We start from the raw sequence: 24,392 nt of genomic DNA, 5'->3' as shown, positions 1-24,392 counted from the left end.
ATCCGCCTGTGAGTGAGAACATGTGGTGTTTGATTTTCTGGTCTTGTGTCAGTTTGCTGGGAATGATGGTTTCCAGATTCATCCATGTCCCTACAAAGGACACGAACTCATTGTTTTTTATGGCTGCATAGTATTCCATGGTGTAGATGTTCCACGTTTTTCCTTGTCCAGTCTGTAATCGATGGGCATTTGTATTAGTTCCAGGTCTTTGCTATTATAAACAGTGCCGCAGTGAATGTACATGTGCATGTGTCTTTATAATAGAAAGATTTATAATCCTTTGGGTATATACCCAGTAATGGGATTACTGGGTCAAATAGAATTTCTGTTTCTCCATCTTTGAGGAATCACCACACTGTCTTCCACAATGGTTGAACTAATTTACACTCCCATCAACAGTGTGTAAAAGTGTTCCTATTTCTCCACATCCTCTCCAACATCTGTTGTCTCCAGATTTTTTAATGATCGCCATTCTAACTGGCGTGAGATGGTATCCCAATGTGGTTTTGATTTGCATTTCTCTAATGACCAGTGATGACAACCATCTGATCTTTGACAAACCTTACAAAAACAAGCAATGGGGAAAGGATGCCCTGTTTAATAAATTGTGTTGAGAAAACTGGCTAGCCATGTACAGAAAACAGAAACTGGACCCCTTCCTGACACCTTACACTAAAATTAACTCCAGATGGATTAAAGACTTACACATAAGACCTAACACCATAAAAACTCTAGAAGAAAACCTAGGCAAAACCATTCAGGACATAGGCATAGGCAAGGACTTCATGACTAAAACACTAAAAGCACTGGCAACAAAAGCCAAAATAGACAAATGGAATCTAATTAAACTCCAGAGCTTTTGTACAGCAAAAGAAACAATCATTAGAATGAATTAGAATGAATTTCTAATGAATTTCTAATGAAACAATCATTAGAATGAATTAGAATTAAAATTCATTAGAATGAATTTCCCATTCTGGTAACCAACAGAATGGGAAAAAATTTTTGCAGTCTCCCCACTTGGCAAAGGGCTGATATCCAGAATCTACGGAGAATTAAAACAGATTTACAAGAAAAAAACAAACCCATTCAAAAGTGGGCCAAGGATGTGAACAAACACTTTTCAAAAGAAGGCATATATGAGGCCAACAAACATATGAAAAAATGTTCATCATCACTGGTCATTAGATTTTCTTAATTTCTTTTAGCTTATTTCAGAAATCAGGCTACAGTTCTCATCTTAGTGGACATACCTTCCTGGCAAGCGCTAACTGTCTGGAGAGTCATTCTCCTTTTTCTCTTTCTGCTTATGATAACTCTGTGCTAGATTCTACAGTAGTTCTTTTGTCTTGCTTATTTTTAAACATGATACTTGCTTCCATGAACTTAAAGGAGAGAGGGAGTTAGGAAAGTGGTTGGGGTTGGGTCTCTGAGCACCTTCTTCTCAACTTTCAAACCATCTTCTCTGTTACTGTTTGAGGTCTGTGGATTGTTTTTCTTCCCATGTTCTCCATCTCCTCTTCCATTTCCTCCTTTTGTGCTTTACTGGGAAATTGGATTTCACTCGAGCAGTCTTTTTCTTGGTGTGTAGCCCAGAATTCCTGAAAGGGAATTTTGGGTACTAGTTTTAAGAGCTTATGGGGTCTAAACCATTGCAGCTCCTTCTAGACCTTACTGCCAACCCCTTGCGTTCACTCATGATTAGCACCAAAATCATTCCTAATTTCACAGAAGTTCTCTGTACAGTCTGTGAGCTTTCCATAGAGCACTCCTCATGACTTGGGAATCTGTCTCTTTAGGCCCTTCAGATACCCTGTTAATTTTCTCTGCTTCCCTCCACTGATGCTGATACTGCATGGCTCTTGGAACTGTTTATGGTTTTCCCACCACCTCTTCTCTTTGGGGAATCATAAAGACCCCTTTTCACCTAGTTTTGTTGTAGGTTTGTCTCACAGAGTTTTGGTTTTGCTGTCCTCACTGCTCCATTTTTATGAGAGGGCATTGAAGGGAAATTGAAATCCTGTTGCCACTACGTTCTCCCAGAATTCTTTTTTTCAGTTTGTACTAACTTGCCAATATTTGATCATTTTCAGTAAACTGAAGTGGGAATGTTTATATAGTTTAATCTAATGTATAGCTCTATCTTTAGATTTTACTACATGGCAATTTCTTTTTCCAGAAATTCAACATGTATTTTTGTGTTTAATACATACTTTGATTATCCATAGTAACCAGTAACAATTTCTAAAACAGCTGCATAATTTTAGAAATGAATACTTGAGATACTGTGAGGTGTAGTATGAGGTAGGCATATCATTATTTTTCCACTAATTGCTTATAACATACCTTAGATAATCCATTATTTGCCAACTTCTTGAACTGCTGCCTACCATTTTTACATTAAATTATGGATAATTGGATATGTTTCTCTGTTCTGATCTGTTTATTACTGTGCATTATTTTTTACATTAAATTACAGATAGTTGGGTATGTTTCTCAGTTCGGATCTTTTCATTACCATGCAGTATTTTTCTATGTTAAGAGTAGGATTAGTAAGGTTTGATATCTTGTAGAACAATTTTTTTGCCCAAGCTTTCTTTTCAGAAGTTTCGGGGCTGTTTTTATTTTTGCGCATTACTTTCTTCCACATTGACTTTATTATGGGTTTGTGAAATCCACACACCATGACATCAAAATTATTGTAATTGCATGGTTTTAATATAGTATCTCTACAATGGAGAGTACCCTTTCAATGATTAGAAGAGACACAAGGTGGAAATAAAGATTTTATTACTTACAGGTCTTAGAGGGTACACAGCATGCCTAGAGACCATTCACACAGGGGTCAGGAAGTGCAGGCAGGGAGAGGGGGAGGGATCCACAAAGGGCCTTCATGGAGTCCAAGGTATTGTCCAAACAGGTTTCCTTCAGGGAGGTTTAATTGGTGAGTTTAAAGCAGGCAAGTACAAGTTCCAGGAGGTCACGCTCTTACAGAGATAATCAGTGTCGTGTCTGGACCATCCATGAGAGGTATGAGGGTCAGGGCCAGTGAAGGAGGCTGTGTGTTGCTGTCCATAGGGAGGGGATCACCAGGAGGAAGTTGTTTAAGGCAGAGATCTGGATCAACCACAGTGAGGAACTGGGAGGCAGTGTAGAGCTGCACCCTGTGTCAAGGGTGACAGATCCCTGCTTCTGCTATAGAGAGTTCCATTTAGATTCAGAGTGCATGCCAAGAATTTACTGTGCACTTTTATACATGTCGTTACATTATTGAATCTTCCCAGTTTGGCTGGGATTGATCTGGGGTCTTACACTGTGTTTGATCCTGTACCCTTCACTGGAATAAGACGATAACAGATATGTGTTCCTGCACTGCACTGTTCCTTTCTCCACTCTCTGGTTTTATTGTAATAATTTGGAATGCAAGATCCAGGTTTTTTCTTAATTGAACTCCTGGTGTTCTTATTGTTAGAGCCCCTAGATCGGACTTCCATGTCTCTTGTTTTTTACTCAAAGTTTCCATTTAAACTTTTTTTTTTTTTTTTTTTTGCTCTGAGTTATAGTGGTAATTTCTGCAGTTAATTCTAGATTATTAGATCAGTTTTAGCAATATTCACTGTATTTTCACTGTCTTTCTTCAGTTTATTTCAGAAATTGTAATTTTTTTCCAGAGGACTTTAATGAGATCTTGTATTAGAATATGTTTATTGTTCTCTCCTGTTTTCTACATTAAATTAGAATTAATTGAACCAACTGTTCTGATTTGTCACTTTGGTCTCTTAAGGAAATTGCTGTTTCCTCTTAAGTGCTGAAATTTTTAAACATCTGTTCCTCTCTGTCTGGGCATATATTGACATACCAGCCACCTCCAGCAGGAAGGAGTTTCCTTGGTGACTCTGTAGAACTGGCTGTTGGCTCTCCCAGGCAGTGTGGTCCTGCACTGACAATGTTAGCAGGCCGAGACTGCTTGGAATGCCAAAACAGTTATTTAGATTTTTATCTTAGAAAGTTTGCTGAATTTATAGAGCTTTATGTAAACATTGTTTTCTGATATCATTATACCGGAGGCAGGGTGGTGGAAGGACACATTTACACTGTCTAAAGCCTTTACTCAGACATATCTTAAGCTGTGAACCCTGAATATCTGAGGGCGGTCTGTTAATTTAGAAAGTTTAGTTTGCCAAGGTTGAGGTCGTGGGCCTGTGACACAGCCTCAGGAGGTCCTGACGACATGTGCCCAAGGTGGTCGGGGCACACCTTGGTTTTACACATTTTAGGGAGACATGGGACATCAATCAATGTATGTAAAATGTACATTGGTTCCATCCAGAAGGCAGGACAACTCAAAGCAGGGCTCATGCTTCCAGGTCACAGGTAGTTGAGAGACAAAACATTGCATTCTTCTAAATTTCGGATTAGCCTTTCCAAAGGAGGCAGTCAGACAGACATTGCTCTCCGTGAGCAGAGGGAATAGAATGGGAGGCAGGTTTGCCCTAAGCGGTTCCCAGCTTGACTTTTCCCTTTAGCTTAGTGATCTGGGGACTCTAAGATTTATTTTTCTTTCACAACCCTGACCACATTTATCACAAGTCATCGTTTTAGTGGCTATATTAGAAATTCTTGCCTGTTAGGGAAACCCAAGTATATACTAATTTAAGGACAAAAATATGTATTAAATGTAGAAGGAAAAATTAATCTTGTTTTCCTTAGTGCTAATGCAGATTACTATGTGGAAACACTTAGTGTGTTCTACCAACTTTATGTTTTAGTGGTTGTATACTAACATTGTATTTGTTTGATGTCAGGTTTTAATAGATTAAATGTCTGTTTTAAGAAGCAGTTTTTTCCTTTCAGGCATTTAATTTTTGTGGGAATTTTATACTAAGAAGATGGCATATCCTCGTTTCTGTCATTAAATGTATCTCAGTTATGCCAAGTATATGTGTTATTTTTGAAAATCAAAGCATTCACTTTTAAAACTGTAGACCTTGTCAGCCTATCACAAAAATAATTACTGTTGACATTAAGGAGTGCAGTAGCGAATTTTAGAACTAAGAGCTTGTCAACAAGGTTGATGATACCAATGTGTTCCCCATTCTTTAGCGTTAGATTGATAATAGCTGGAGAAGAAGAGACACTGGCACTTTTATAGGAATATTTACCTATTACTCTTCAGACATTTGTTCAGCATCTATTATGTGGCACGTACTGAGCTAAGTTTTGGAGACATTTAACTGGAGATGAACAATCTTTTTTTATGGAACTGATGGTTTAATGGGCAAATAGATAAAATAATGTATTACAGTAGAGCATGATAAATACATCAGGAAGCATTTGCAAGGCACAAATATTGTGAGAAAAGGGAGAGATTGGACCGACGCAGTGGCTCACACCTGTAATCCCAGCAATTTGGGAGGCTGAGGTGGGCGGATCACAAGGTCAGGAGTTCGAGATCAGCCTGGCCAACATGGTGAAACCCCATGTCTACTAAAAATACAAAAATTAGCCGGGCATGGTGGCACATGCCTGTAATCCCCGCTACTTAGGAGGCTGAGGCAGGAGAATCACTTGAACACGGGAGGCACAGGTTGCAGTGAGCTGAGATCGTGCCATTGCACTCCAGCCTGGGTAACAGAGGAGACTCCATCTCAAAAAAAGAAAAGAGAGAGATTAAATGTGTTATTTGGGGCAGTCACAGAAAACTTCATAGAGGAGGTGGCATCTGGGCTTCTTCCTAATGAGAGGAAGAGTTCACCAGTGACAGGACAGTGTCAGCAGATCCTAACTTCTGATAAGAAAAGGTATTAATTTGTGTAAAAGCACAGAGGCATGTTTGTTATGGGTAAAGGAGAAAAGGTGATGGCAGGAGATAAGGATCAAGATTTATGCAGAGACCTGACCATTAGCCTAAATAAAAGTGTCTGACACTTAGGGCCATCAGTGAAGCATTGCATTTTAAATTAGAAAGGCTACCACAAGCCTTCGAACAAAATCACTTTGGGGGTGATTGAGAGGTCAGTGGATTGACGACTTGTAATCAGAATAGCAGTTGAAGATCCAATGTGAGTCACGGCATTTAGAAGATGGAAGAGAAGGTGGATTTAAGGACTGTTTAGTGGAACTGATAAAGCATGTTAAATGTGTGTATGTATGGTTCAAGGAAAGAATGTGGAAGGCCATGAATGGGCATTAATTAATGAAAGCCAAACTGTCCATTGGACTTGCAAAAAACACAGGAACAGGGAATCATCCTGAAGAAGATAATGACCATAAAAAATAGTTCACTTTGCAGCTGAGGCTCTTTGCAATTTAGGTATTGAATCCTCCGAAAGTTCTAGATGTGGGGGTTTATGCAAACCTCAGTTAAGATATGGCTGCCTCTATTTGCTGTAAAGCAACTAATGGTCTAGTAGGAAAGACCGACATGTTAACAATAGTGATTTTACAGACGTTGTATGTAGTACGTTTTTAAAGTGCTTTTCCCATATATACAGCATTCTGTTTAATCTTGACAAGAGGCAGATGATGCTCTCTTTTTAGAATGAAGAAACCTATCCTGAGAGACTACTCAGTGCTTCCAGAATCACATCGCTAATTAAGTGACTTGAAACCAGCTTTTCTGATTTTTGGACCGTGGTTGTTTTCTCTTTAAGCCACACCATCTCTATCGTGAAGGTCAAGGTGAACTCAGGATTTAGAGTGTTTTAGTTGGTATGCTGTTGGGGCAGGAAGAAAGTCACTGGAAAGGTATCATGAGGTGAGCCTTGAAAACTAAGGATTTTGAAGTGGCAGTAAAGAGGTGAGCATTTCCAGGTGAGGAGGCTCACCTCCAGTCAGGTTGGGGATGGCACACGCATGTGAGGGTTGGTGGAGCGTGTCCGGTGGAGGCCGGAGAGAAGGCAGCACTGGAGGATGAGAGCAGATCGAGCAAGGTCTTCCATATCAGCTCAAGTTGTTTGGTCCGTATTTGATAGATGGGCAGGACAGGGGCAGCACTTGGAAGTGGCAGATGAGGCTATCATTCATGAATGCAGCAACAATTACTGTCTGCTGTAATCAGTGCCTGGCATGGGGACGGTCCTTGGTAATATAGTGGTAAGGAAGTGAAAGTCCTTGCCCTCAGGAAGTTCTGTCACGGAGTTACGGTGGAATGTGAAATACTCTAATGGCAGGGAGCAGGAGTTCTGGTGGGGAGTATTGGGGAGGGGAGAAACAGCTTCCATGGAGTAGGAAGAAAGTGGGTGAGGAACAAAGGGAGGAGAAGCAGGGGCCTTGTGGAGCCAGGGAGGATCAGCCAGGCGGAAGGAGAGCATGCTCCCAACACTCCAGATCCCCTACTTTATAGGGAAAGGTATAAGGAATTTGAGAGGAACACCTAAAAGAATGGACGGGCCACACTAGAGTTCCCAGGAAACATCAAACAACACATAACTGAGTAGTGCCGATCAGGTCGATCTTAAGATTTTTTTCATTTTTCTATTAGCATCATTCAGTACAGCTTAGGAGAACAAATGAACAGAAGAATTAGTGGAACTGATTAGTTTTTGTGTTTTAATAAATGACTACTTAGGATGAGCTGTTACTTGATTTTGTAATGTTTTCTCTAATTTTAGTAATTCTCTGTTTTTTTCCCAGTCTAGAGATACTTGTGGATAGTACTGCATATAACCTTAAAAATAAAGTCTTCTGATCATGTTAAGTGTGATGCAAAAATGTTAAAGATGAACTTGATTCTTTTTCTAATATGCTTCTTTCATAAAAGTATTACAATTTGGTTTTAGTTCTCATCATAATTTCCAGCACTCTTAGAACTTTTTGGATCTATGCTGAATATGTTGAATAATTAAATTCATTAAATTATTAAATATTCTTTTCCCTGTAAAATTAGAATTTTGTAGATTCATCAGTATGTTGTAGAGAATAATAGTTTATAACCACAACCATAGGACATTGTCTTGTATGCTTTTTTAATCTTTGCCTGTGGAATTTTTGTTATAGTTTTCTGAATTTCCAGATCCCATGTGGGGTTCAGATTATGTGCAGTTGTCAAGAACACCACCTTCATCTGAGCAGAAACACAGCGCTGTGTCGTGGGAAGAGCTGAAGGCCATGGACTTACCTTCATTCGAACCTGCCTTCCTGGTTCTCTGCCGAGTCCTCCTGAATGTCATACATGAGTGTCTGAAATTAAGATTGGAGCAGAGACCTGCTGGAGAACCATCTCTCTTGAGTATTAAGCAGGTTTGCTTCAAATTGCTTTAAAATATTTAGCAATTATTGTATTATCCTACAGCCTTATCATTTTTAAGAGTTCTTTTTTTCTTAATTGCGACAAATAGTGAAAAATGGGTGTTTGTCCATGTTTTTAAGCTGTATTTTTTAGGGTAATTTAAAATGTTCTTTATATGCAGTCCTCAAAGATAAGATTGTGGTTCAGCCTTTCTGTCATCCACTTCCTTGTTCTAAGTGTTTTAAGATTTCCGTCTTTGAAGACTAAAATTTAAAATTCATTCATAAGAGGTAGAATATAAGACCCTTAAATCTATTTAATTTTTTGTTCTATTTGAAGTACATGTAAACAGATAAGTGTCTACAATGGACATAGGGGAGGGGTTTGGACTTTTTACTTGCTTAAGCAGTGGTGTGATTTAAACAGTAGTGACAACTTAGGTTTCTTCCTTGTTGTTCATTCTGGATGGATCTTATGTGGGTTTGATATCCCAGGAGCAGCAGAGGAATGGCTTGAAGCAGTTGTATCCAGCAGAGTGAGTGCTGAAGAGGGTCTGTACTTATGATTTATGATACTAACATATTGGCATTCACCATATAAAATAAAAATTTCCAGACCTTGATCCCAAAAGAAGAAAGGTTGATACGTTTTTTTGCAGACTGTATGTGTCTATCCCATAGGGCTTGAAGGGCTCAGAGCTACCTGGCTCTGTGAATGAAAAGACAGAGCATAGGTGAGTGGTACAGATTGAGGAAAGGCAGGTGAACACAGTAGGTACAAAATAGGAGTTGTTTGTTGACTTAGGAGTAGAATAGAATGACTAATGAAAGTCATTTGGAGATTGCCCCCTGCATCTCATTTCCATTCCTTTATTTGGTACTGAGCACCAGCCAGAGCTCTGTTTCCACGTTAGCTTCCCTTCCTTCTCAGCATCTTGTTTTCTGGTTATTGTCTTGCACTCTTTGACCTTGCTTTTATCTCATCCTCAGCGTCACAGTGGTTATCTAGGACATTTTGGTAAATACTTGTCAGCACCCTTCTTTACAAAACAAGTACTTCAGAAATACAGCCTGGTAAAGCAAGGCGGAGTTTATCTTTGCTGTAGGGGCTATGGTGAGGACTAAATAGTAATGTACGTTATAATACTTTGAAAAATGAAAACAATACTTAGATTAATGTAGCACTGCTAGAGTAAAAAGAAAGTAGAAATTTTGGTTAAAATGCATTCAAAGATCAATTACAAGCTCCTAAGTGACGTCCGACTTTAATAGAGAAATTGATTTCTGTATAATCTGAACAGAACACTTTTTGGTAGATTTAACCTGTAGCCATAGCTCTCTTATAGTGGATAATTACTTTTAAAACATTTCTGGGAGAGACTTCTGTCTATAAAAGCAGTCCATGTTTATTTTAGAAATTTTGAAAAGTACAAAAAATGGTACAAACAAAAATCCAGAAAAAAAAAAAAACAACCAAAACCTGTTATTCTGACGCTCAGAAATAACTGCTATAACATTTTGGTGTATTTCCATCCATTTGTTTTTCCTGCATATACATAACTTCCTACACATACAAGTAAGTGTGTGTGTGTGGGTGTGTGTGTGTGTTTGTGCTTTTTTTCCCATTTATTTTTCAAAAGCAAGAACTTAAATGGCTGCAATAGTATTCTGCTGTATAGGCACATCACAGTTTATTTGGTTAATCACCATTGATTTAAGTAACATTGTGATGAATATGCTTGTGTATAAATCTTAGTTTAAATCTCTGAGTGTACCACATAACAGTAAATAAATGAATCATACATTTTTAGACTCCAGAAAGTTTTTTATCAGCTTACCTTCTTATTAGCAGCAGCGAAGGTTTGGCTAATACGTATGAGAACGAATGTGGCTGTGTTACCTCATACTACAGTCCCTGTTTATTAGAATTTGAGTACATCGTGTCTCAGCCTTTTTATTGATGGGAAGGGGGTTGTCTCATTTCAAGCTTCTGCCCATGTTTCGCATGTTATTACCTATTGGATCTATATATTGCAAACTTGCCCATCTTTTTGTTTTGTTTTTTCCCTTGATTTTTATCTAATTTCATCACATACTATTAAGTTGGTTATTTGGTTTTGGCAGTTATTTTTTGATGGTAGACTGGGCCATAAATCACAGTAGGTAGACTATGCTAAATTATTGCAGAGGGCACCTGCTTTGTAGTATGTCAATATCTTTGAATCTTTATTATGTTTCTGATTAAAATTTACTGGTTTTGTTAGTAGGGTTTTCTTTCTCACATTTCTTGTAAATTAGTAGAAAAAATTGATTTTATTCTATGAAATTTACTTTCTATGTGAATTTGTTGGTAAGAGAATTTATTTTAACAAAGCAGTAATTGCCCATATGGTATTTTCTCTGTGTATCCATGCTGTAGTCTTAAATTCTTTTATTTTCACTATTTTGTTGCTACTTAATCGAAACTACTAAGGTATTTATATAAAATGAACTGATCAAGAATCTAGAAACTATTGTAGGTTTTTTAGCGACAAAGTCCCCTCTGTGAGTTTTTTGAAGATTTAAGTAGGAAGCTCTAAAACACTGATCGTCTGGTTGGAGTGTGTGGCTGCTGGAACCTGTGTCTGTTGTTTTGCAGCTGGTGAGAGAGTGTAAGGAGGTCCTGAAGGGCGGCCTGCTGATGAAGCAGTACTACCAGTTCATGCTGCAGGAGGTTCTGGAGGACTTGGAGAAGCCCGACTGCAACATCGATGCGTTTGAAGAGGATCTGCATAAAATGCTTATGGTCAGAAGCAGTGGGGAGGAATTTCTTCTTTCTTTGTTTCTTTCTTTAAAAAAAAAAAAAAAAAAAAGTAAGCCTATATTTCCTTGTTTTGCAAACAGAGTTGGCATACACATTCAGGTAAACTTCTCTAGTAATGAATTATAGAAATGATCCCTCAAAGTGTAGTCTGTGTGTGTGTGTTCCGGGGGCCGGTGGTGGTGATCTCGCATCAGAGTCTTTCCATCTGGTATTAGATTACATTTATTTCTCCGTACTCCACATTTTAAAAATTCTCTATTGTTTTTAAGTTGGAACTTTTTGACAAATGTTAACATAGTTCATTCTTTACTTGTAGAATAGTTCATCTATGGCAGAATGTCCTAGAAGTAGAATCAAAATCTAGTCCTATTTTATTGAGCCATCTGTCATCAGCCATTTTTATAATACCTGTGATGTGCTAGGGACCTTGCATGGTTCTGAGAGTGTTGACGATCAACAAGAAACTCATCGTCTGGTGGGACTAGGCATGGTTTGCTAACACCCCCGAGGACTAGGTGCTAGCAGAGAAGCATGCTAAGTTGTCTGGGAGGCATGTCCCATGGGGAAGCTGAATCTTTGAAAGATGAGTTAAGGGTGAATTAAGGAACCTGGCACATTTGAGGACTTGTTAATGGGTTGACTGGGCAGGAGTAGACCTATTTTTATTTTGTCCTACAAAGGGACCTGCTGTCTTCTCACGTACGTTGAATGTGCCCTGTGCTTTTAACCTCTGTTCATATTCTTCTTTCCTGGTAGAAATGCCTCCTACTTTATCTGCGGATTTAAGGCGTACTTTCAGATTCTATTTTTCTCTAGAAAACTTTGTCTGACAGTTTTAACTTTTAGCTTTTGTTTATCTGTACCTTCTTTGAACTCTTTTTAGCAGTTACAATTAGAACTATATGATTTAACATTTAAACAGAGACTCTTTTTCTCAGGTTACCCTAAGTATTACTGAAAGTGTCATGAGCCAAGGGCTATAACTTGAAAGCCTTTTGTCTTCCATAATGTCTAATAGTGTTAGTGTTAAGTACATGTTAGATTCATTAGGGTATATGCATAGATGATTACATTATGCGACAGGTTAATTAAATTATAAAGAAAACTGTATCCTTATAGGTGGGGTGCGTTCATCCTTGCCTAACATTTACTGTGTCCTGCCTAAGAATGGCTGCAGCACCTGCAGATACCACTCTAACTTTCGAAGCTGAAAAAAGGGGTAACAGACCTTACCAGCTAAGTCTAGACATTCTTATCAGGGCAGGAGGAGCTTTCCTGGCAACCCCACCCAGCAGATGTCCCCCGCCTCTTGTTGCCCAGGCCTGTCGCTTGGGCTCACTGTTGTCACGGAGGCTGGAAAGTCACATGTTGAACTTTCCAGCCTCTACAGGAGAAGTTGAGAGGGAAGAATGTGGCTGGGAATGAGACACATAATATCTGGCATATTGCAAGAAAGTATTTTAATGAGTTAGAAATTATTTTCTGTATGAAAGACCTAAGTGTATAAAACGGCTGTATTTTCAAATACTATATATTTCTTTTCTTTTCTGAGACAGAGTTTTGCTCTGTCACCTAGACTGAAATGCAGTGGTGTGTTGACGGCTTCCTGCAGTCTCAACCTCCTGGGCTCAAGTGAACGTCCTTTGTCAGCCTCCCTAGTAACTGGGACTACAGGCCTGTGCCACCACACCTGGCTAATTAAAAAAAAATTTTTTTTTTGTCGTGTCAGAGTCTCACTGTGTTGTCCAGGCTGGTCTTGAACTCCTGGGCTCAGTGATCTTCCCACCTTGGCCTCCCAAAGTGCTGGGATTATAGGCAATAGCCACCACACCTGCCTACTGTGTACTTCTTATGTCAAAAAAGTCTTTATTATTGAAAAGTTGTGGAAAAAGCAACAAGCAAATTATTATTTCTCTTCTTTATGGATAACTAAACCAGAAGTTTTAAAAGTCAGAATAGGCTTTGCTTCCCAAACTGTCTTTGCTGGCCCTTACTCCTGTCGTGGCAGGGGAGCAGGGTGAGGAGCGTCGGGCATGTGAACCACGCCTTCCTGGCCTTCCAGTTTCTGTGCCCTTGGTGTGCCTGTGTAGTAGTGGAAGCCTAGGCTAAGTGACTTACCAATGTTCACAGCTAGTTAGTTTTAGAAAGGCTTAGAGTTGAGTGTTGGCATTGCTGTGAGTTATCTGCATCTCTCTTCTCACAGAAGAAAAAACTAGAAACTGTCAGTGTTTTAAAATTATGGCTTGTAATGTGCTAGAAGGCTCAGGGAAGGGGTGTGTTCTGAGGACTAGGGGAGCCCAAAGAAAATCAGTGTTTCTGTTAGGAAGGAAGGAAAGAGTAGCAATTGAATTGGCTATCAAATTATGTTTAACACAACACCCTTGTCTGGAAACCCACCCAAAACAGAAAATAAAAAATTCCTTTTTCGGAAAAGAAGGAGATTGGCCACGGTATTCTTTACCCTTCCAAAAATCAAAATACTGTTAGAGTTATTTGCCTCGAAATATAGACTAAAACAAAGGTGAACACAAGCTCTAAATACTCTTCCACCTTCAGCGCAGAAGGCCCACCCAGAGATTAATTAGAGCCTTGGTATCTAGGGAGGTGGCAGCCATGGTGGAGGGAGGCCGAGCATGTCTCTCCAGGGATTCTGCTGCTGACTGAAGAGCTGCCGGACAGAAGGAGCTGGAGCCACACTGCAGCGTTCTCTGGTCGCCAGGAAGACTGCCAGATGGGAGTTCTCTTAGCAGGGGGTGGGGAAGCAGTGATTAGCAAATTATGATGCAGAAAGTCTGTGACCTTGGGGGCTTTGCTCTGTGTTAGGACATCCATTGTACTTGAAAAACTGAGACGCTTAAGCATATAGGTCAAACGAAATAACTTTGTGAGCATTTGGAGTGTCGAATCTAAATTGAAGCTGTGAACTATCTCATTTCCTGTGTCCCTGGCCTCAGAAACCACCAAGACAGTAAATATAATACTACAATAATACATGATGTAGGAACATGTGATAGCCTTAAGGAAACCACGTGAAAAGAACTTATAAGGAATGAAAATATGAACATGATGGACAAGATGTGGTAGTTGTAGAAGACACACGAGAGAGCTTACGTTTGCACAGTTCGAGTTTCTGCAGAAGTATAAAGAGCAAAGGAGCAGGGAAGCTTTAATTTTTCATCCTACAGATTAATTCTTGAGTATCTACTATATGCCAGGCAGGCACCATGTGGTGCCCAAGGAACTAGTGCCAAGCATAAACTTCCTCTTGGAGTTTAAGAATGGTGGGACCATGGGGATTGTAGGACCTTGTGAACAGACTGCAGCCGAGAAAAATGCCCCCAGGAAAGGCACAGGTCTTTTGTGGGCTGTAGTTAGATTTGACTTTGTGTGGAGGTCGGGCTTCTCTGATAACGGAGCATTGCAACTTACCTGAAAGTTGCCTAAACTTTCGCAGTTTAGGTAACAGATGAAAAACTTAGACCAAACAATACTATATATTACAGTTTCTATAATAAGAGATTGTTTTAAAAAGCTTATAGACTAGAAGGAAATGTACTCAGTTCATGATCATTATTGCCTCTGGAGAGGGAAGAAAGAGATAGAAGAGAGAACAAAGGAGAAACTAACTTTCTGGTGTCTTATTTCTTATTGAAAAAATATCTACATGTACCCTAAAACTTAAAAAAAAATCAGCAACATCTCTAAAGCAAATATGACAACATATTAACGTTTGTTTATTCTGGATGATACTTGTAGAATAATTTTTAGAATATTTTTTAGCCCCTTTGCTTTGTAATTTATGTAGCGATCAAGAGAAACCCCTTTTTGGCAGCAGATGCTGTCCATGTGGGAAAGGAGCCCAGCAAGGACAAGGCACCCCAGGCAGCTCGTGGGGGGCTCTGGCTGCAGGTGAAGACTGGGCTGGGGGTCCAGAGCAGATGTGAGAGGAACAGTTCAAGGTCATTTCAGGAGTACACATGCGAGTCCTTAGGTTAGAGCAGGCGTCCCCAAACTACGGCCCTCGGGCCGCACACGGCCCCCTGAGGCCATTTATCCGGCCCCCCGCCACGCTTCAGGAAGGGTCACCTCTTTCATTGGTGGTCAGTGAGAGGAGCACAATATGTGGCGGCCCTCCAACGGTCTCAGGGACAGTGAACTGGCCCCCTGTGTAAAAAGTTTGGGGACGCCTGGGTTAGAGGGTGAAAGAAGTATAAGGATTCAGAAGAAACGTAGGCAGTGAAATGGCAGTACTCGAGTGGATCAAATGTAGACAAGGTGTCGGGGGTGACTGTGGGTGTCCCAACTCCTGCAGCTGCAGCTGGGTGATGATGAAGATGTGAGTCCGGTGAGGAGTTTTAATTTGGGCTGAGGGCATTTGAAAGCCCTCAGGCTTGACTTTGCTAAGGAACAGAGATGGGGAAGGGGAAAATATATATATATATATATTTGTATGTGTGTGCGTGTGTGTGTGTATATGTTTGTATGAGAAAAGGGTGAGGTTCCTCAAACTTTTGAAGGAGATGGGTCTCAAACTCAAAGCACAAGCATTGGGATTAGGAGGAAGAGTAGTTCCTCTGCTATAAAGAAGGGAGGAAGAGAGGATGTAACCTTGCAGGTTTGCGTGTTTGGGACCAGGAAGACGAAAGATTTTATACCAGATGACTTCTATTTTTGTGCGTGGAGAAGTGGAGATCATCTGCCGAGAATGGGTGGTGGTGGGTATTGACAGTTGGAGGAAAACGGGGAAGTCACAAGCTAGTGACTCTAGAGAGAAGGAAAGTGAGCTAAGTAGAGATAGAAATAGAATTCCCAGAAATGTTCGCCGTGTGGCTGGTGATTATTAGTCCCTCCAGCTTCTTGAGTGTGGGCACGGGGAATGGGATGGTTAGGCTTAAGCCAGCTTTGGGGTCTTGACAGACAGGTGAGATGAAAGGACAGTAAGGGGCTGCAGAGTGTGGTCAGCAGCGGGGATGCCAGCATGCCAATAGCAGTGCTGGAAACGGGTAAGCCCATGGGATCCGAACTGAAGGCGGAGGAAAGTGAACAAAGGAAGGGGTTGTGAGTTGGAGAAAGATGAACAGCCAGTGGGCTGGGGTTCAGACGGGGTTAAGACACATTGCAGTGGTTGTGGTTGAACAAATCTCCTGGAAGGAGGAGTGGAGGCTTTATTATCAGGGTGTTTATACTGGCAAATTGGGGGTTGGAGCAGTCCTGGCAATGACAAGATCCAAGGTGGAACCTCATCAAAAGTGGAGGAAGGGCCACTGGAGGTGGAGGCATTCAAGAAGCTGGACTGAAGAAGTGTCTGGTGGATTTTCCACATGATGCTAAGCCACGGCGGGGTGGCCGAGCCCAAGATGGAGGGAAGACTGTCAGATGAGGGCCGGTGGTGTGGAATGACATAAATCTTAAAGGGGCAGGGTATTTCTTTTGTTTTGCTTTCTAAAGAAGTATATGTATAAATTACGGTTTAAAAGGAGTATTTGGGGCTGGGCATGGTGGCTCTTGACTGCAATTTCAGCACTTTGGGAGGTTGAGGTGGGTGGATCACGGGAGGTCAGGAGTTTGAGACCAGACTGGCCAACATAGCAAAACCCCATCTCTACTAAAAATACAAAAATTAGCCGGGTGTGGTGGCACACACCTATAGTCCCAGCTACTCAGGAGGCTGAGGCAGGAGAATCATTTGAACCTGAGAGGCAGCGGCTGCAGAGCCAAGATTGCACCATTGCACTCCAGCCTGGGCAACAGAGCAAGACTCCGTCTCAAGAAAGAAAAAAAAGGATCAGTGGGAACCAGAGGAAGCTCACTTTGCAGCCCTTGAGTGTACAGGTAGTTGCCCCTTGGGGGCTGCAATGGAGAAATGCTGTCCTCAGGAGAGCCACAGAGATGGGGGAGCAGAAGTGAAAGGGCGGTTTTGAGCCTGGTGTTGAGGACGATAGACCCATGAATTGCAGACTCTGCACACAAACTCTAGTCAAAACAGACCAAGGACTGCAGTCACGCCACACACCTGCAGGGTGGAGGACTCAGCCACAGTGAACAATAAACAGAAGAAAATTGTCTTGAAATAAAGAAGAGACTTCAGATTTGCCTACTGAAAGTTATTACTGGATCTCAGAAAAATATCTTTCCCAGCAATGAAGTCCGAGATGTAGCGTGGTGAAAAAGCTGAAACCCAAGGATAGAGAAAGAAATCCTGTAAACATCTAAGTGTAGCAGCCTGAGTGTAGTCACCTTCGGGATGTGGGAGAGCAGTGGTGGGTGGCGCTCAGGCTGCTGTCAGACGACTTCACGCTGAGTCACACTTGGGGTTGGAAGGGAGTGGAGTGATGTCTGAAAAGTTCTGAGGGAGAGATTGTGTGACTCAAATATTTCCTACCCCGTCAAGCTATTCTTGAAGTAAAAGAGTCCATACACAGGCTTGTTCTAGAATGTGGCCTTTGCAAACCTGTTGAGAAAAACTGTTTGACAGTTGAAACCTGCTGACCAAGAGATAAATCCAAAAGAGGATTTAGGATCGGGAAAGCTGTCGTAATAGGACTTGGGGTGAGCATAAATCCCACTTCAGAACAACTTGATATTTTGGTTGTAGATCGTAGTTAATGTGTTGTCCAAGATGGAGGGAAGACTGTTAGATGAGGGCCCGTGGTGCGGAATGACATAAATCTTAGAGGGTCAGGGCATTTCTTTTGTTTTGCAAGCCTTGGAAACATTTTGTCACACAAATCTGGATGTTAGGAAGGGACAGTGCGAAGAAGGGTGTTGACGTCCTCCTCCCTGCACATGATGGACCATCTCAAGCTAAAATAGGTCATTAAGTGAAGATCCCAGTCTCTTAAAGGAATAATGTTCACAGTACATTCATAATGAAAATTGCTAGGTGCTGTCCTTTTGATTTTACCCCTTTATTGTGCTTTGTGAACAGGTTTGTTATTTTATTAGGATTTTGAAGGGATTATAAACAGTGTGTTCAATTGCTGAGGAGTTAGTTTTGTGATTTTTTAAAAAATCCTCATTTGGACCTCAGCTAACAGTGGTGAGAAAGTTGGTTCTCCCTGTGCTGCGTGCCTGTGACAGTCCCCCCCAACACGCCCTGCTGATGTGCAGCTTTCGGGTGAGAGCGCTGAGTTGCCGAGTTCTGTTCTGAAATGTCTCCCTTTACGTCTTGTATTTAAGGTGTATTTTGATTACATGAGAAGCTGGATCCAAATGCTACAGCAATTACCTCAAGCATCCCATAGTTTAAAAAACCTGTTAGAAGAAGAATGGAATTTCACCAAAGAAATAACTCATTACATACGGGGAGGAGAAGCGCAGGCCGGGAAGCTTTTCTGGTAGGAATCCTTGTGCTTCTGAACGCGACATCCTCCCCATCTCACCCTCACTCCCAGTTGACTCACGGATTCTCTCCTGTGTGTTTGTATGTTTAGTTACATGAAAATTGCAATGATCCGTATCTCATATCTCCATCGGGGGATTTTTTCCCCCTTGGGGACATTGGGCAGTATCTGGAGACACCTGATGGTCATGACTGGGAAGGTACTCCTGGCAGTGAGTGGGCAGGGGAGAGAGAAGTTGCTGTGCATTCACGGTGCTCAGAATGGCCCCACGATAGAATTATCCACTCAGATGTCAGCTTTGAACTTGAAAACTTCTGCCCTAGAATAAACCCTTTTTTCCCTCTAATAAAAGGAAGGAAAATATAAGTCCTTTAAGAGTAGAAGATACCCATGTCTGTCAGTCTCAGTGGGGACACGCAGAACTTATTTCCTGCCACTGTTTGGGAATGTAGTGCTCATCATAGACTCTCTTTATGAATTGGGTGTACACAGGGTGAAGTTATAGAAGTGTAAACAAGGGGGAATCATGAAGAGGGCAGTGCAGTCGCAGGGCTGGGCTGTCAGTTCTAGGAAATGAGCATCTTTTCTTGCATGCAAGCTTGGGATTGCTGGGCACGGGGTGCATCTCCATGGTCCTTGCTGGTGGCTGCTGCACCTTGGACTTGCTTTGACTCAGATGAGCATCACTGTCCTTCCGTGCTTTAGATTCTGCTGCTGTCTGGTGGCACCACCTTCTCCTGCGTGTCTCGTCAGCCATTTGATTTTTGCTGTCTCCCTTTTATAAAGTCTCACAGCCGACGCCTGTTTTAATTCTAAAACCCATTGCATTTTGTCTCTTGTATTAGAGCAGCAGCTTCTGCTGCCTGCCCTGTCTCCCAGTTCCGTTGGTGTGACTTCTACAGGACTCTAGATTTAGCTTTGCTCTTGACTCCAGCAATCTCTCCTATGTTCAGTATCTCAGAATCTTGTGTCTGCTTCTCTGTTCTAATCACCAGTTCTTTTTGCATCGTCTCTCTTTATTTGGAGTGGACAGTGATCTTGCTCTCCTCTCATAACTCTATTCCATCAGGCTGTGATCCCCAGGCCGGCTTTACTTTTCTGTTCAACTTGGTGCCCAGAGTCAGCCTTTTTTTAAAAAGGGATCCGTTGTATTTGCAGTCTCTCTGCCCCTTACTTTTCCATGATTCCACTTTGCCTAATTTCTTGTTTGCATTTTCTGTTTCCAACCTGTCAAGCTTTGTTGAAGAAATGTTTTTAAAGGTTACTGTGTAGTTTCACTACAAATTCATGTTGTGTAATGTCACTGTCCCCTAACAACTTCTTGTCAGTCTTAGTGTTTCCATCTTTTGCTTGTCATTCAAATTCCCTAGAGCACAGTCTCTGGCCTTTACTGTCACGATCCTTGCTCTGAGAAGCTCCAGAACTTTTCCATTGTCCCTTCTTGTGAACAGTCCACTTTTATTCTAGTTCTGGACTCCACTGCATTTTATCTGTTGTTTTAGAGCAGCAGCTTCTGCTTCAAACACTGTTTCTCCCAGGGTTTGTCAGTGTTGGGATCAATCCTGACTCCTTTATTTTCTGCACACACTACCTCGAGTCTTTTTGGCTCTCCTTTCAGGGTATGTCTAGAATCTGACCTCTGCCTCTCAAGAACTCCATACTCCCACTCTTCCCAAGTTGTCCTTTCTCATGTGTGTTATTGCAGCAGCTTTCTAAACAGTCTCCCTACTTCTGCCTGAAGCCTCCTTGAGCTTATTCTCAATGCCACAGCCAGAATGGTCTGGTTAAAGTTATGTTAGACAGTTGTCTCCTCTAAATTTCCCAGTGGCTCCCCATCTTACTCAGGAAATGAAAGACTGCCTGACAGTGGCCTGCATGGCCTGACATGGTCCGATTTCTCATTACGTTTTTGTCCTCCTTCTAGATCCTCCTGTGCTCACTTCCCAGCCACAGTGACTCCCTCACTGTCTCCAGCCCTTTTCCCCAGCTGGCCCCTCTCCATGGAGTGCTCTTCCCCCCAGTTATTTTCGTGATTCGTTTTCCCAGTTCCTTCAGATCTTTATCCTGATGTTATGTTCTCAGTTTATTTAAGATGGAAAGTCCTACCCACAAGTACTCCTTAGCTTTTTTCTCTGTTCCTTTTCTCCATAGCACTTACCAGTAAGCTGAAATACAATACATTTTCCTTTTTACTTTTATTTATTGTTTTTCTCCATCCACTGGAGGGCTGTTACCTGTTTTGTTTGCTGCTGCTTAATACATAATGGGCATTCAATATTTGTTGAATAAGTACATTCTAGTAACTTTGCATAATCTTCTTTTTAAAAAGCATGTTTTCAATTAGGCCCCTTTCCCAAGCATATATTTTAAATGTACCCTCTTTGCCTACCAGATGCCAAACTAATGAGCATGACATCCGATGCCCTCTACAGCATGGCCTCAGGACTTTCCTGGTCCTGTTCCCTGTCCCTTTGTAGCCTAAATACCCACTGCTCTTCAGATTAGATGATTTTCTTTTTTCACGAACATGCTTCTTGCTTGACACATCTTTACGCTTTTTAATTATATTTATTGTTCTTCCTGTACTTTCGTTCCTCCTTTTCCATTTTCTTCCTTGCAGATTTTCCTCTTCCCACCATTAATCCACCTGTTAAAATTCCACATTTGCCAGCAAGGCCCATTGCAGGGCTTTCTGACATGAAGCCATGCTTTCAGCTGGGTCTGTGACTGTGCCTTCGAGGAGGATTGGTCTTTCTCCTCCTCCAGCAAGCCTAGCACTTACCTCCTGCCGCATCTGACATTGGTTCTGTACCCACCTGCTCTCTGTTACTAGATCATAAGTCCTTTTCCTTGAACATCGTGGAGGTCAGTAAACCATTGCTGAATTTTACTTCACTCATTTAGATTCATTTTATACACTTAGGTGTACATTTTAACACTAGTATTTAGAATTGTGTATTCAGTGAGAAGGATCAGCCAGATAGAGTGTTTCATGTTTATTGACTATACAAAGCTATTGGTGGGGAACTTTTTAAAAACAGTTGCATTTAAGGAATTCTGTTTTCCCCCTTATCCTGTCATTTAGTTTGAGGCCATTTTGTACCATTTTTAACATTTAAGATGGAAATACCGTTTGCGCACTAATCCCGTAGCTACTATGAATACCATTTAAGATTTCAAGGTTTATAGTGAGATACTGTGGTAGTAAAACAAAGGTAGGTACATGCCGTATCCAGATTTCTACTTTTCCACATTCATGGTTTTATATTAAGAGAAGGTTTTCATCGTTGATTTTTAAACTTGTAAAGCAGTAGCTGAACCTCTCAGTTTCTCAGTCAAGAATGAGGCTATGAGTAGGGACAGTTTTTCTCTGTTTTATTTCTGTTACTTTTGTTCCTCAGTGACATTGCAGGAATGCTGCTGAAATCTACGGGAAGTTTTTTAGAAGTTGGCTTGGAGGAGAGCTGTGCTGAATTTTGGACCAGTGCCGACGACAGCAGTGCTTCCGACGAAATCAGGTTGGAGTCGTGTTTCCGTCCCTCTTCCACTTCTTACCTCGCGGTTTTCTTCCCCTTGGTGAGATCCTAGAAGGAGTCTTGTTCAAACCAAATTGTGTTGGCCTGGAAGAATTTGGGCAGTAGTTGTAAAGGGATTTATTTGTCTTTTCATATGATTTCTGAGTTATGCTTTTATGTGAAATTTTCTTTGAAGGTAAAGTTATAATTTATTTAGTGTGATAAAAATAGGGCTAACTTAAGAGAAAAAGATATAGTTGACTAAAATGAGTAAAATTTTCTTTACATTGTCTGGAATGCCTTATATATTAGTTTCTGTTGTTAAAAAATCTGTGTAGTGATCCATTAATACATTTTAATGACATTTGATACATTTTTATTCTTAGTTTATTCCTTCTGTTGAACTTTAAGCTTAAATGTATGAAACTGTGGCTTTTCTGCTGGAATGTCCTCAGATTCTGTGCAGATAGTATTTAGGTGGAACCTTTTGAAATTGCTACTCTTTGTGGCATATATATCAGGCATATAGCAACTTTGTGGCCATATAATCAGCGAGATCATATGATTCAAACTTAGCAAATGCTCAAATAGAACTGACTTCTCCAAAGCTAAAATGTTTTCTCTCACCATTCAAGGTTTGATGAAAAATACATTTTGGGTTTCAGAATACCTGATATGTTTTTATGACAAGGTTAAAGAAAGAAGTTCCCACATGGGTTCTCACCTGGAAAAATAGTGAATAGCTGAGAAATGGACTTAAAAAGTTTGTAGGTCTTACAGCTTTGGGAGCTAACATGTTGGGTTTAAAATAATCCCAAGCATGTAGATTCCAAATCAACATGAGAATGCAGGAATTAAGATGGTGAACTAGAGAGTGTCTCTCATGACACACTCTGTTTACTCGTGATAGATCTCAAGGAGGGGCTGTGGGCAGTGGTGTGCTGGAGCCGCTTTTCCTGGCTTAAGAGAGCTGATCCAGCACATATCGCACATCTCCTCCGTGACATCATACTAATGCCTTGAAATTAGCTATGATGGGAGTATTTATACCACAGAAATCAGCATACACTACGTAAGATAGTAATTTAGGGGCAGCCAGTTGTTAACATGCAAAAGGGTTTTCCTCCTTCTTTCCCTCCAAGGTACATTCTTCCACTTTGAACTTCCAAGTATACCTAGTGACCTTTTAAAATGTAAACCTTTTTAGAAAATTGAAGGTTGTTTTCCTTGTATGCGCTTATTATCTTGACTACCTGAACTGCAAGGGATTTTTGTATATTCATCTGTTCCAAAGCCAGCAACTCTCCTGTTGGTTCATTATTGAATGTGCTATAAATGAAGTCTTTTGCAATTAAAAAGAGATTTGCCCACATCCAAGGGAAAAAAAAAAAAAAAAAAAAAAACAACTTCTAAAGTTTTACCAGACCACACTGTATATATTTCTTTTTAGATTATGAGCCAGGAATTAAGAATTTAGCTTTAAACTCCAAGAAATGATCATAATGAAATCTTAAGAAAATTGAGCTTCCTATTATGTGAAGGTTATTTAATTTGCTCTGCTAACATTTAAAAGGATATGAATATTTTCTACAAAACTGTCAGGAGCAGGCTTCTGAATGTTTTGACTATATCCTCAGCAATTGCTTGTTTCCGTTTAAAAAATCTGCAGTCTTTACTTCTTACTGTGATTTGGAATTTGCTGCTTCTTTATTGTTAAATCCCTTTTGCACCTCCGGGGTATTCCCTAGTATGTTCTAACTGGACTTGAATCCACTTGGCAGGAGGTCTGTTATAGAGATCAGCCGGGCACTGAAGGAACTCTTCCACGAGGCCAGAGAAAGGGCCTCCAAAGCACTTGGATTTGCTAAAATGTTGAGAAAGGTGAGCTTGCAATCCTGATTAGTGTCTTTTTCTTATTTTTCTTTTATCTTATTTTTTTTAATGCTAACCCTAAAGAAGTTTCCTTGTAACTGTGATCCTAGGACCTGGAAATAGCAGCAGAATTCAGGCTTTCAGCTCCAGTTAGAGACCTCCTGGGTGTTCTGAAATCAAAACAGTATGTTAAGGTAAGTACTTCAAATGGTATGACCGAAACATTTTGCCTTTCCTTCTTTATTCTAAAACAGACAAACTTTTTCTTAAAGGTCCAAGTAGTAAATATTGCAGGTTTTGAAGGCTGTACCACAACCCCAGTTTTAAGACTGTCCCATAATTTACCAATGGAACAATTAAACAGCCTTTTTCATGCTTGACTTACTAGCTTGTCTTTAGAGTGTAGATAAATAATAAAAAATTTAGTCATACTGTTTATTAATTTAATTACACATATTTAAAACAATGTGTATAAAGAGATAGTATTCATTTTAAATAATGGTTTTGTTTTTCACCCTTATTTTTCCTGAAGCAGTTCAAAGGTTTTTACGCTGAAACTTTGACATCAGGATCCTGGTCATCACTAGACCCACATTTTGAGTCACCAACTTTAAGTTGTTTGAGATTTAG

General features: G+C 40.6%; 1 protein-coding gene across 6 annotated transcripts in view; it reads left to right on the top strand.

Annotated features, from left to right (window-relative positions):
* Window positions 1-24,392, top strand: part of MAP3K4 (mitogen-activated protein kinase kinase kinase 4) — a 123,313-nt gene that overhangs the window by 67,295 nt on the left and 31,626 nt on the right. For all 6 annotated transcript variants that reach the window (XR_005578848.2, XM_039467582.2, XM_039467580.2 and 3 more), the window contains exons 4-9: window positions 7,999-8,241; window positions 10,868-11,014; window positions 18,212-18,369; window positions 21,777-21,893; window positions 23,672-23,771; window positions 23,873-23,956. Coding sequence is in view for 5 of the 6 variants with exons in the window: in XM_039467582.2 (XP_039323516.1) it covers window positions 7,999-8,241; window positions 10,868-11,014; window positions 18,212-18,369; window positions 21,777-21,893; window positions 23,672-23,771; window positions 23,873-23,956 (849 nt within the window). In the remaining variant the exon portion in view is untranslated. The remainder of the gene's footprint in view (window positions 1-7,998; window positions 8,242-10,867; window positions 11,015-18,211; window positions 18,370-21,776; window positions 21,894-23,671; window positions 23,772-23,872; window positions 23,957-24,392) is intronic.

The sequence above is a fragment of the Saimiri boliviensis genome, chromosome 4 (assembly GCF_048565385.1).
Source record: "Saimiri boliviensis isolate mSaiBol1 chromosome 4, mSaiBol1.pri, whole genome shotgun sequence".
Classification (NCBI taxonomy): Eukaryota; Metazoa; Chordata; class Mammalia; order Primates; family Cebidae; genus Saimiri; species Saimiri boliviensis.
Note: the sequence above shows the minus strand (reverse complement) of the source record. Positions and strands in the feature narration are given on the sequence as shown.